This window comes from Phyllostomus discolor, chromosome 15 (genome assembly GCF_004126475.2).
Source record: "Phyllostomus discolor isolate MPI-MPIP mPhyDis1 chromosome 15, mPhyDis1.pri.v3, whole genome shotgun sequence".
NCBI lineage: Eukaryota > Metazoa > Chordata > Mammalia > Chiroptera > Phyllostomidae > Phyllostomus > Phyllostomus discolor.
Window position 1 is genome coordinate 23920328 of NC_040917.2, and position 13172 is coordinate 23933499.

General features: G+C 42.3%; 1 protein-coding gene across 1 annotated transcript in view; it reads right to left on the minus strand.

The window, feature by feature from the left end:
• Window positions 1-4608: 4608 nt before the first annotated feature.
• KCNT2 (potassium sodium-activated channel subfamily T member 2) overlaps window positions 4609-13172 on the minus strand; it is a 196577-nt gene continuing 188013 nt past the window's right edge. The window contains 2 exon segments of the mRNA XM_028531238.2: window positions 4609-5615; window positions 6718-6802. Of these exon segments, the coding sequence (XP_028387039.1) occupies window positions 5504-5615; window positions 6718-6802 (197 nt within the window). The 3' untranslated portion in view covers window positions 4609-5503.

The following is a 13172-nucleotide window of genomic DNA, read 5'->3' on the forward strand; positions in this document are numbered from 1 at the left end:
GTCTGTCTCGTGTGGAAGAAGAGCCTCGCATTCACACCCCGTGAGCCGATGGCGGTCTGATGGCGCGGTGAACGGTGGGCATGCTTAGCTGAATGCATGTTTAATGATTCTCATCGGAGATTTGCTTCTGAGCTTCTGAGTCAACCACGTCTAGTTTCTGATCACATGCAACCACTACGTCAGCATTTTGAGGTGACCCAAACTGCTTCCATTTCCTCCCTGTCTGAAGTCATCCCCCAGGTACCCAGGCCACCAGTGGTTCGCTGCTGCTCGAAGCCTCCGCCAGAAAGCTGGGGTGAGTACTGAGTCCCCACCCCGGCTCCCTCCGGCAGAGCCCTCTGGGACTTCGGCATGGTTGGGGAGAAGCTGACGGACACACTGCCAGGCTCCAGGGTCGGGCAGCTGGTGCCAGGTGACCACCCACCTCTCCCCTCGGCCCCACTGCTCCCCCACGTAGCTTCTGGGTGTCTGGGGCCAAGGCACTGCTGTCGTGAGGGTGAGTGGCGTGACCGCAGGCAGGATGCGGGATGTGGCAATTATGACACAGAGAAGTCTAGAAAAGTGGTCAGTACTGTGTCCGCAGAACAAATCCTTCACCCATGCCCGCCGTCTGTGTCCTGCAGGTGATTCTGCGTCGATATTGGAAGAATTACAGACACGCAGTTGATTTCGGTCTCAGATGAAAATTATCTCCTAAGGTGCAAAAAGATGTTCAATGGCTTCACTGAGTTGCTTCAACGTTGTATGACTTTTGTCATTGCTTTGGCAGTTATTTTGTATAAAAAGGTAACAGGAGGAGGGGGTGGAGGAATATTGAAATGTGTCTGGGAAGTCTGGTTCTATTAACATAGAAAAATTGCTTGGAAAGTCCAAATACTTATTAAACTATATTATCTCATCAATACATTTTCATAGTGGCTTTTCAAATACTGAGCTCTCTCTTGCAGAAGCTTAATAATTCACTTTTAATAGTGATGCATGACACAGGACAGCAACATCTCAGCGACCTAAAGAAAAAAACAATAGCATGACCTCAAAATAGCTTAATATAAAATCAATGTATGAAGTGATTGTAACTTTTCATATCAACTAATCAATGCTAACATCCTATGGATACATAGGCAGAGATTTTTCAACAGGCAGATTTCTTTCATAAAAATATGTGCCCTGAAATACTTACATTTCAAGGTGATCACACAGCTGTTGATTTGCTGCTAATGGGGGCTTTGAGTCCATGACGTCTATGGGACACGTGGAGGGAGCTGATTACCTGGTTCCAAGCTCAAGGATGATCTTAATCACACTAAAGTGAGACATGAGGCTTGCCCTCACTAGCCGGGAGGATGCTGAGTTCTCCAAAATAAAGAATTTTGCTCCTTTAGTTGGAGATAATAAATAAAGCACAGACCCTGAATTACTTTTAGCGGCATGGTTTCCAGTGAAAATGTCAGTCATTGCACAGCCTGCTTTTTGCCAAAAACATTAAAAATCACTAAATCACAATTTAGTTTTCATTAAAAAGTGATCAGAAGAGACTCCATTTTCAATGTCAAATTGTTTGTCGTTTGGTTGGCCCAAGACATCTACAATTGCTGTTAATGCTGTTACTTACTTATCCTCAGGAGGATGGATCATTGTTTTTGCTGAAACATTTTACGATATGAGTAATCAAATGTAATCTTATTACGTAATAAGGTAGGACCTGGGCTTCATAGGGAGAATGATTAAGGAGCTCTGACGCAGCAACAGAGGGGTTAGTGGTGAGTGAAGGGAGCCTGAGGGGCAGGCCCCCCTCCAGGGCTGAGCGGGGTGCCGGGTAGACAGCCGAGGACCCAGAGGGCCCAGCTGCCTGCGGCTCACGGAACTGCAGCCGAGTTGCTTTGGTTCTCTGGGGCAGAGCTGGGCCCTGGGCTGAGCGGCCTGCTGGCCACCAGGGATACCAACCACGTCAACCAGGAGGCGTGCTCCAGAGAGGCGCCCACACTGCGGGGGTGTCGGGAGCCCGGCGTCGGGGAAGTTGGGTGTGAGGCACCGGCCAGTCTTCGGGGAGAAGAGGTCAGGCTTCTCTCGGGACTTTTCTGTCTCCGCTCATTGCTGTTCGCCAGTAGCCAGACCGAGCCGCATGGAGGGCAAGGGGACAGTCCAGCACAGTCGCCGCCACGCTGTAGGTCAAGTCCCAGCACCTCTGTCCAGCTTCCCCCTCCTGCCCATCTGGGCAAGCCCCCTGGTGCTCCTGGGGCCGACACTAGCCGGGCAGTCGCTGTGTATCAGCAGGAGGAGTAGGGGGCACGCATCTACGCCACTTCCCTGGGTCCAGGAGTCTGCCTTTGACTTTAAATCTTACGTTTCTGTTCTCAGACCGGTGCCTTCTGGTCTTTATAGTGTACTGGGACATTGTCCCTGGTTTTGTGAAAACGAATTCTCCGCTGGGAACTACATTCCTTTCTACCACCTTTCTTTTCTTCCTCTTCCTTTTCAATTCTTCTTTTTCCTCCTTCCCTTTGCTCCTTTCCTCTCTGGACCCCCACTCTCCTCCTGGCCACGCAATTATTCAGAACCTGTTCATTAAGAAGTGATTCACTCCTGGCTGGCATAGCTCAGTGGATTGAGTGCGGGCTGTGAACCAAAGTGTTGCAGGTTCGATTCCCAGTCAGGGCACATGCCTGGGTTGCAGGCCATGACCCCCAGCAACCGCACATGGATGTTTCTCTCTCTCTCCTTCTCCCTCCCTTCCCTCTCTATAAATAAAAAAAAATTTAAAAAACAAGAATGAGCCAGAGTGGCTCTTTTATAAAAAAAAAAGAAGTGACTCACTAACAGTTTATTTACAGCTGCCTTTTCCAATGACACCACCTCGTTTTTATTTGGGTTTTGAAATAATGAACTGGCCTATGAGTTTTATACTTTCCAGACATAATTTGCCTGAACAATGAACATGTTGGCACAAAGCTCCAAGAGTTTTCCTCATCAGAAATAGTTTTATTATTTATTTTAAAGCAATTCAATATAACTGGTAGCAAAATGTTACACAGACAATAAACAGAACCAATTCCCCTAGGGTTACAAGGACTATTATTGACTGTATTGTCTTTATGTTTTCATGTACAAGTGTGTTTTAAAAAGGCAACAATTTATTAAAAGGCTTTTATAAGCATATTTTTATTCTTTAAATAACAGAAAGACTAATAAACTATCATTGTTATGGCAAGCTATACGCATTGTGTCAAGTAGTACATTTGGACTACTGTTCATAATCAAAAATAACTATTGTAAAATTTATGAAACATAACTTTTAGTTTTATAGGAAATATAGTCGTATCGTAACTTAAAGCCCTAGTCTTGCCAACCGTCATAATGCAAAAATACTGGACTCGAGATCTTCTGAGGGAACAGAAGATGCATAAATCCTTAGATTTATTCCTAAAAATAACTGTAAGGAAGCGACGGAAGGGCAGCTCGAAGGAACGTCATACTTGACCATTGATGTGCAAATATGAACTGAGATCAGAACACTCTGATCTCAGAGTGTTCTGAATTATCATTCTCCACTACATACCTTTTATTCTGCCCGGAGTGTGAGTGAATTACGTGATTGATTTCCCTGTCAATGTGTGTATTTGTCAAGTATCGTTCCCGTGTGTCTGTAACGGACACAGACCTACACACCCCGTCTTTGCTATCAGGCATGCTTCTAGTTTTCGGTAACTTGTTGCTGTTTTACTTCCCTGTCTGATGAAAGACAGTGACAGGTAGGCTCTCCCTGTTGTGGAGGAAATTCTTGGGGGTTTTGTCATTCCAAAAGGAGAGCAGGGTAAAGTACTAAAACAAAACAAACAAACAAAAACACGCGCACACACATACAAAACAAATCGGCATTTCAATCTCTAAGCCTAAATACACAATGGCTATAATCTATAGTTTCACATTTTATGTTCTACATCTTTATTTCCACAGAATTGTCTGGGGACTATCAGGGTTTCTTCCTCTATGTTCTTTTTGTTACGGCTTCTATTTTCCATTCAATGTGTGTGCTTATTTATGAAGAATAAAGATAAAATGTCTCTTCCTAGTCTTCAATGTCTTATTTTCTGTTGCACTCAAACTCAATGTCAAATTCAGAAGTAAAGGAAATAGAAAAATTAGAAGTAAATTACAAAACTTTACTCCTTATTTTAATTATAAAAAATAGCTTTTTAAATTTACTGATGTCTCTCTGCCTTCACACATCCCAACTAACTGGCAACTCCTGTGATTTTCTGTCTGAAGGGGACACAGAAATACAGACAAAAGCACTGGTGTCACTAAAGGTCGGTTGATATTTAATGTATAGCTGTCAAATTCTGCATGATTTGTATTCAATTCCAATGGCAAAACTCCATATGCTTATTTATTATTTGCTTATTTCTCACAATGTAAAAACAGAGTTCCTATAATTTTTCAACATTGGATCAAAATCTTAACATACCATTTTTGTTATGGTTATTTCAGTACTAAAGGCAGAAAAGAGGACTTGTAATGTTTCAAATGTCTTCATATTCCATCAGAAGTATAATTTTGCTTCTTCGAATTTGAAGTTAACTCTCAAATGAAACATTCTGTGTAGACGGGTGGGAAATGTTGAAGCTCAATAGTCTGGTGAAAATCACTGCATATTTCAGTTAATGATGCAATTCTTGGATTAAATTTAAGTCAACAAACATGTTTTAAGTATTTTCCTGATGTTAGGCATTCTTTTAAGAGAACATTCCGTATTGACTTTTTATTATATTCTCCTTGGCATACAGTGAGGGTCAGGCATTCAGTTAGCGAAAAGGTCAGGTTCTCAGTATTTCTTTCTATTTGTTTTGGTTTCTTCCATTGAACCAAACATGCTTGAAGCATCTCAAATTCTAAAATAAATGTGGTGTCAAATGAATAGGCAACCAAAACAGGTTAAGATGACTTACAGATTTATACGCTAAAGCAAACTATGATTCTTACAAAAATGTGAGTCAACATGTTCATTAACCTCTGCGTAGTGAAGATGAGACATTTGTGATGAGTGTGGTATTATAAAAGAGCAAGTTTAAAGAATACAATGTAACACATTTAATTTTTAAGAGGGGCAACAATCTTCTATGTCCTATGTGACGCACCAAATATAGCTGGGTTTTTACTTTACTTTCATAAAACCTTAAGATATTTTAAAACTGCCCTCATACAGTTTGAATTACTGTCCAACAATGAACTATCCAGTTTAAAATTGTGTGTTTTAATTTAGGCTTCCAAGTTCATTCCACTGATGTCTTTCAAACATTAATAAGAATACCAATAAGCAGTATGTTAAATTTCAAAATAATCTATACTTCTAAGAGAATAGATTTTTTAAAAAATATGAGAGATTTGACTAGATTCCCGTCTAGTTTATTTCATGCCAGTGACACGTTTTTTTCCCCCTAAGAAATAGAGTTTTTTCAAGCAAGATCCTGGTAGGAAAAAAAATAAGTCCAGGAAGCTCTTGGCATCAAAGCTGTGTCTCTTCCCGCGAGTCCGGAGCGGTGGGGCGGCAGAGGCTGCTGTCGCGGCTGGGCTCGCTGTTGGGAAGGTAGGACAGCGGGTCTGGTCGGATCAGGTACCTGGGAAGAGGACACAAAGCCAGGAACGGCAACAGTCAGTCAACATGAAACCAGTTCGCGCCGGCACCTGGGGTTCCCACTGCAGATGTCTGTGTCCGGGGCTTTGCTTTTTAACGCCCGGTCCTCTGGTGATGTACGGCGCTTTGAATCAAACGAATGGTGATTCGTTTGAAGAGTCAATGAACGTGAACTCTTGAGAGGGATGTTTTAGACAAGCATAAAAGGCATGCGTGTAACCCATTCTCCTCTAAATTCACTTACGTGACTGCGCAAGTTCCTTCCCCTAACATTGTCACTATGAAACCTAAGAGTCTAATAAGGTAAATTGCGAAGGTGCATTTTTCGGTGCTATTTGTCATATAGGCATTTTTCGTGATATCTGTCATTGCTCAAGTTACGCTAGAACTTCGTTATCTCAATGCCAACAACACGGATTATTGTATGTACATAAGACCCAGTTTTTGATGAATCAAATGACTACCTCTGACCTTTTCCTAATAAGCCTTGACCTGTTTTACTTTGGATGGTAGAAAATCACGTGTCTATAGAACTAGACAGTGGGAGGTATTTCAGGTTGTTCTTTAAGCTGCTCTCTTATTATTCCACATATTTTCTCTCATTTCCCCAAGTACGCATATATATACCAGTCCACAGAATACAGAATTCATGCTTCCATTTCCTACTTTTATTCCTTGACAGTCCTGCAATGTTTTTCTAGTATGTCATGCAGAAATACATAACATGCCCTTGTTGACTGAGCCCCAAAATTAGACTTGGACATTTATATCACAAGGACCATAGGGGGCTATAATGGTGGAGATAAAAATATGAAAATATAAATTGGCCCTGGATGGTGTGGCTCAGTGGATGGAGCATGGGCCTGTGAACCAAGGGGTAGCTGGTTCAATTCCCAGTTGGGGCACAGCCCTGGGTTGCGGGCCAGGTTCCCAGGAGGGGGTGTACAAGAGGCAACCACACATTGGATGTTTCTCTCCTTCTCTTTCTCCTTCCCTTCCCCTTTCTCTAAAAATAAATAAATAAAAGTCTTTTAAAAAGAAACATAAATCGGTGGCTTCTAAAGATAAACGTAAGATCCACTTACACCACGTCGTTGAGCTCCAGCCTGGTGTCCGGGGACGGGTTGATGAGGATGTAGGACAGGGTGTTCTGGTGGTCATTCATTTCATCTGGAAGACAAGGACGTGCCGAGCGTGTTACGCTCTCACAGGAAGTTACGAGGCTTATTACAGAGCATCTTATCTTCCAAACACAGAGCTGTCAATGGGAACTTGCTACAGTCTTGCCCACAGGAGGATCGTGTATGCAGTCAACTATTTTCAAGTTCCTGCTGTGGGGGACACCTGGCAGGCACCCATTTTTGTTGCAACAGGTGATGCAAGTAAAGTATCTGGTTCTGTTCAAAACAACCACAGTTATATTCTACCCTTGACGCTTGTACACTGAAAAAGTATTTCTACGAAGGAAATAGCTAAACAAGATGTTAACTTGATTTCAGAGGCTTTAGTAATGGTACAAAATGATTGTGGGTCAAGATGGCCATCCCAGGAAGGAATGTGCTTCCAGGAAATCCCATGAAAAATCACCTTATGCCACTGTGTTTAGAAAACGTAACAAAACGGCATCTAGAAAGCTCGAAGGTCCTAAGTGTGTTTGACGGTGTGACACACAGCCCACTCTTGGTTTTGCAGGACGCAAAGGATCCCATGGAACAGAGTTGAACTGTAATTTGCCAGGAAAGCATATGACCAAGTAATTAGCTTTTCCTCTAAGGCAGTATAAATATATGTGATATATATACAGGGCCTGACATCAATAATGCCCCCTTTTTATTAAAATGTGTTATTACAAGTTCATAAGCATATAATTCTGTAGCAGAACAATATCACAGTCAAGCACACCCTCTGACCTTTTAGGTGAAATGTTAAAATTAAAACTACAAATTATTGCACCCGCAGTATCACGCTACCAGCCACACTCATGCGGGTGTTCCATCTGCCGGACCCTGTACACAGTAAAACGGAAGGCTGTGTCGCTTTAACTCTGTCAGTTGCCTCTGAAGGCACCGTCGGGCTCCAAGTTCGGAGCGCTGACGTGGCATTGTGTAGGGACATGGGCGAGGAAGAGAGCACAGCTCGGGGAGCTGAAGGCCCCCGCTGCTGAGGCCGTGATACGGTGTAAATGCAAAGGTGCGTGGACACGTGGTGGACATGTATGTCAACAGCATCAACCCCGCAAGGGCGATGCTTTTAGGTTCTGAGGGTATTTTTAAATCCCCACTCTGGACCTGTCCGGTCCTCCTAGCCGCTTCATGGGTGGGCAAACTGGGCTCCTGAAAGACGGACTCAGTTGTGCATTTGGATCCAAAAATCTAAACCTGTGTTTCATACCCGCACAGACAGGTCAATACTCACATAACTGCATGCAGTGAAAGCAAAGGCCTTTTATAGGTCAGTGCAGCTGGCCTTGGTAATTCCCCGCCCTGGGAAGTATATGCTATTTTTATAAAATAATGTCTACTACTCTGTGCCTCTAACTACAAACCTGTCACATGAAAGACAATATGAAAAACAATTCTTTTCATTATATTTCAAATGGATACATAGTTGTGCCCTGTTTTTAAAATCTATAATGAAAGTCCTTATCTGATAGGGCAGGTAACTGCTGTAGAACTAAATCTACCACAAGTGTGCCGGCACAAGTATTATCTGGCAGGGCAAACAACAGTCAGCAGTCAATGAGGTATATTTGGTTTCGTATATCTCCAGGGTCGACACAAAGAATTGTATTCTGCTATAGGAATAGGATTGGCAGGCAAATCTGTATTCAAGAGGAAAAAGCTAATAATTTTTTAGCATAAATATGTCTGAAATATTGCATGTGATATATCTGTAGTAGACAATTATTTGTTTATCTGAAACCTGTATGTAACTGGGACTCCTCTATTTTACTTTGCTAAACCTGCCTCTCTTGCCCAGGGTACATGGCGAACTGTGGAGAGAGAATTCCAATTGAGTGTTTGAAGTGAGCCTGCCCCAGATAAGGCCCAATTCCAACCCAGAGGATGTTGCCTTGACCGAGACAGCCAGGGTCACCTGTCCATATGAAAAAGCAGTTTGTGGATGCTCTTTGAGAAATCCTCCCCCTGTGTGAATTCCCATAACTCCTGTGCAAAGGAACAGAAATGAACAGTGCCTTCTGGACACTAAGACATAATACTCAGAAATGCTAGAAAACCTTCTTCTCATTTGGCTGCGTAGAACTCAAATTCTTATACAAATGGTGGCATTATTGAACTTTCTTATATAAACAGCAAACATTATTGAGCGGTGGCATTAGGGGAAAGCACTTGAACCCACAGCTTCTCGGTCTCTGTGCCCAACCTTTCTCCTTGATCATGCACGCGATGTTATAGTTCTTTTTGGTTCTGGGGTGAAGTCAAAATCTGTGGGTGACTTGGTTGGCCTGTTGCAAATGTAAAGACTGTCTAGATGACTGCACATTACACAACAGTAGATGGAACTAGTGCATCCATAATTGTTTTTCTGCTCATGTTCATCTACCATTCTGAAGATGGTGAGTTTTCCATGGACTTCAGAAATTGGAACAAACATTTTGCCAATGAACTCAAGCCAAAGATGACATATGGTTTCTATCAAGAGGTGGGGAACCAAGGGTGAGACCTCATCACTCTCGGCTTCTTTCCTCCCCCACCCCTCACTGACTGCTCCTCAGGGTTAAGTGAACGGAAATTTTAAAAAATGGCTGAGTTCAAAGCCATCTCCTCTCCCTCGGCCACATCTGCCTTGCTGCGGTGAGCATCCCAGCTGGCCGCGCTCTGCGTGCTGCTCGCTCGGGAGACCTACGGATCCGCTCTCCCTTCGTGACTGTGGGTGGGAGAACTGGGAGGGGAGCTTTTAAAAGCCCCTGGTGGTCAGACATCAGAAGCACATCACCCATCTAGTCCCAGCAGCCACACGTCTTGTGTTTTCGCCTCTGTTCGTGTTACCTACCTTATGTTTTAGTGATGTCTGGAGGAAAAAAACATGGTAGCTTTTCTGGATCTTTAAGACCCTGTCATAAGCATGGGCATTGGTGGAGGCAAAGGTAGCCGTTAGGGATAAATGACTAAAGGACTAAATAAAACTTTTTACCAAAAATATAATCACATGTCTAGTAGATACAATGAATTTGTTCTGGAAAATTTGGCTCATGAACCAGAACCAAGACTCGTTTCCTATGAAGGAAACCTGGTGAGTGGATAAGAAGTGTCTTGGTACATGATCTGTGACCCTGGCAAAGCCAAAAGGGTTGAAATTGTTCCATTGAAATGAATATTTTATCATTGACATAATTATTTAATGGAACTGCTCTTCTTGTGAAAATATGAAATAAATGTACTAAGATACTGAAAAATGTAAAAGAGATTCTAGAATTAGCACATGCAATTACCCAGCTAAAAGCTTCGTGTGGCAATTATCTGCCTCGGGGTGCTTCATGGAGACAGATCACATTAGGAAGGAAAGAGAATTATCCTCTTATTGTTCTTACAAAGCAACTCATTGACTCCAGATTCAAACACATGGGCATTCCATTTGTAGTTGTTGAAATTTTCCTATGGAAGTATTGTCAGAACATTTTTAAAAGTCTGTAATTTGATAAAAAAATCTTACTTCTATTTGGGTACATTTATGAAATAATAATTTTGAAACGTGTGTCCATGATGCATTTTGTGATCGGAGAAACATCTTAAATAATAAATGCAGAGGGGTCACGAGAGGCACTGCTAAGGACACAGGCCCGGAAGCCATGGGGTCCGCGTGGAAATGGTGGCATTTCTGTCACTCCCACTGAGGCTGTGGGCGAGGACTTCCGTTCTTTTCCTCTCTCCTGCTCAGTCTCCTCACCTACAACCCAGGGTGACAGTGGTGCTGTCCCCCAGGTTAGGGGGCGAGTTCAATTATCAATACATAATCAGCGTGATTGCAAGTTAATGCAGAGTGTGCAGAACCAGCACCTGACTCCTGCCGGGGGTCACATCCAGGTTTCCTGTGAGTACTATAGTGGCAGAAATCAATCTAATTCACAAATGCCGATTGTGTGTTGTGATGGGAAGGTGTCAGCATGGACAGATAAAGAAGAAGATGTTTGGCAAATGGCAAAGGCTGAGGGTTCAAGTTAAGCTGTGGAGCTCAGGCCCCTGCGGGTGGACTGGGGCGAGCGAAGAGGCCGTTCACTGGAGGCAACACTGGAGAGCAAGCTGGGACCAGATCCCCTACGGCTCTGTAGACCTGCACAGGACGTTTGAGTTTATTCTAAAAGCAACGAGAAGCCAGCAAAAGGTTGCGAGGCTGGTAGATTGGGCACGAGCTGACTTCCTGTTGGATGCATCACCTTGGCTGCTCTGAGGGAAATGAACTTCGGGGGCTCAGAGTTGAATACAGGGAGAGCAGAGGAAGAGAGCAGAAGCCCAGGTGAGAGATGGCGGTGGCTTGGAGTGATGGCAATGGAGGAAATTCGGAAGGGAGAGAAGGACAGGTACAGAGCATGACACAGTGAGACAGAGAGAAAAGGAGAGAGGGACACAGAGAGAATATTTTAGGATGCGAGACACCACAGCCTATTTAAATGCTGATGGAAAAAAGCAAGTAAAAAAAATTGGTTCTGTACCAGAGTAAGGGCATATTTTTCTGTAGTCACTACAAGACATACCTCATCAAAGAAAATACTCTCAGTCACACAGGGCTTATTTCTCCTACAAAGCCCAATAATCCAAATAATTGGAAATTCCGTTGCCTGCTGATGATTTCATTGTCCCCTCATGAACCTCTTTAGCAGTTTCCCTGAGAGGCACCGTGCTATGTAATGCGATATTCGGAACAGAAGTTCGGTGGATGTTGTTATAGGTTTATCTCTAAGTCCACTGCGAACTTCCTACGTGATTTTAAACATATTATTTATCTTACAATAATCATTCTTCTGCATTATGAACTCTGAAACCTAGGAGGTTCCTTCTGGTTCTTTTGTAGTTTCGATTCTCACTTCATCATGCCCCTGTGGCCCCGTACCCTCCTACGTAGAGATAATACTGTAGTAACTACATGAATGTCCTTATTCTCAGGATCGGCTTCTGTTGATGGATTTTTCTGCTGGCACAGATTATACTTTCCTATTTGGGACCCACCTGCTTGACTTCTAGTCAGCAAAAGGCTTAACTCATCTGTTTCCCTCCCCTCGGGGAACAAAGCCATATGTTTCCTTTTGTCTCTTGTCTGCACACTATCGATTTCTATTTTTCCTGGCCGTTTAAATTCAGAGCGTGAACAGGCATCATAACTGATCGCTTGTTCTGGCTTTAATGCATTTAGAAAGCTCATCCACTGACTATTTATACTCAACCCATCATAAAATCTTAAAAGTAAAAAGTTCACTCAACCAATTAACTTTATTTCTCAATGACAAGAATATTTTATTTTATTCAAATTGGCCACACTTTCTTACACATACGTCAACACACAGCATTTGGCTTTCCAGCCGTAAAGTAAGATATGTGTATACTTAAGTGCAATTAAGTTAGCTATAGTTGTAAATTATGTAAAAATATTGATATCATTGAAAAATTAATGTTCTGGGAAGGGTATGATACAATTCTTTGAAACAAAACTTTATAGTTTTAATTTAGGAAGATATGGAAAGTTCATTGCCAAACATTTTCATTTCATATAAATCATTATCAGCTCCGCAATTACCCTCTTTGAAAGCTTCATTACTTTATCTATTAAGAAAACCTTTAAGGCTTTTTTCTATCAACATTCTACATAAAGCTCTGGCTGTTATGGCTTAGTAGATTAAGCACTGGCCTGTGGACCAAAGGGTCCCTAGTTCAATTCCCAGTCAGGGCACATGCCTGGGTTGCCTGCCACGTCCCCAGTAGGGGGCGCACAAGAGGCAACCACACACTGTTGTTCTCCCCCTCTCTTCCTCCCTTCCCCTCTATCTAAAAATAAATAAATAAAATCTTAAAAAACACATAAGATTATTTTTAAAAATTCTATGTACAGAATGAGAATAGCACAAAACCCATGTACATCTCCTGCTTCTGACTGCCTCCTTGTGAGAAGGTATTAGTTCCAGAAATAGAAAGAGCACAAAATCATCTATTTTCTAGGAATCTGCAGTGGGAATATACTGATTTATATATCAATATTATTGTGCTCATTTATATGGGGGAAAGGTAAATTATATATCTTAAAAACACAATATAAATATGGGGTTGATTTCTTTTGAAAAAACAAATTGTTGACGAAGTCACCAGAGTGATCTCAGGTGCTTCTATTGCTCCTCCTAAGTACCAAGGCTGCAAAAGCCTTCAGAAGAAATATTTAGCTATAGTGGCTTTCCCCGTTTTTGGTAATTTATTGTAAGATGAATTTGTGAATAGCTTTGTACTAGAAAAAGGTACCTGACTTGTTGATTAGAATTTGGGGGAATTTTTTGTTGAAAACTTACATGTAAATGATCAGTGATTTATTACAGTGT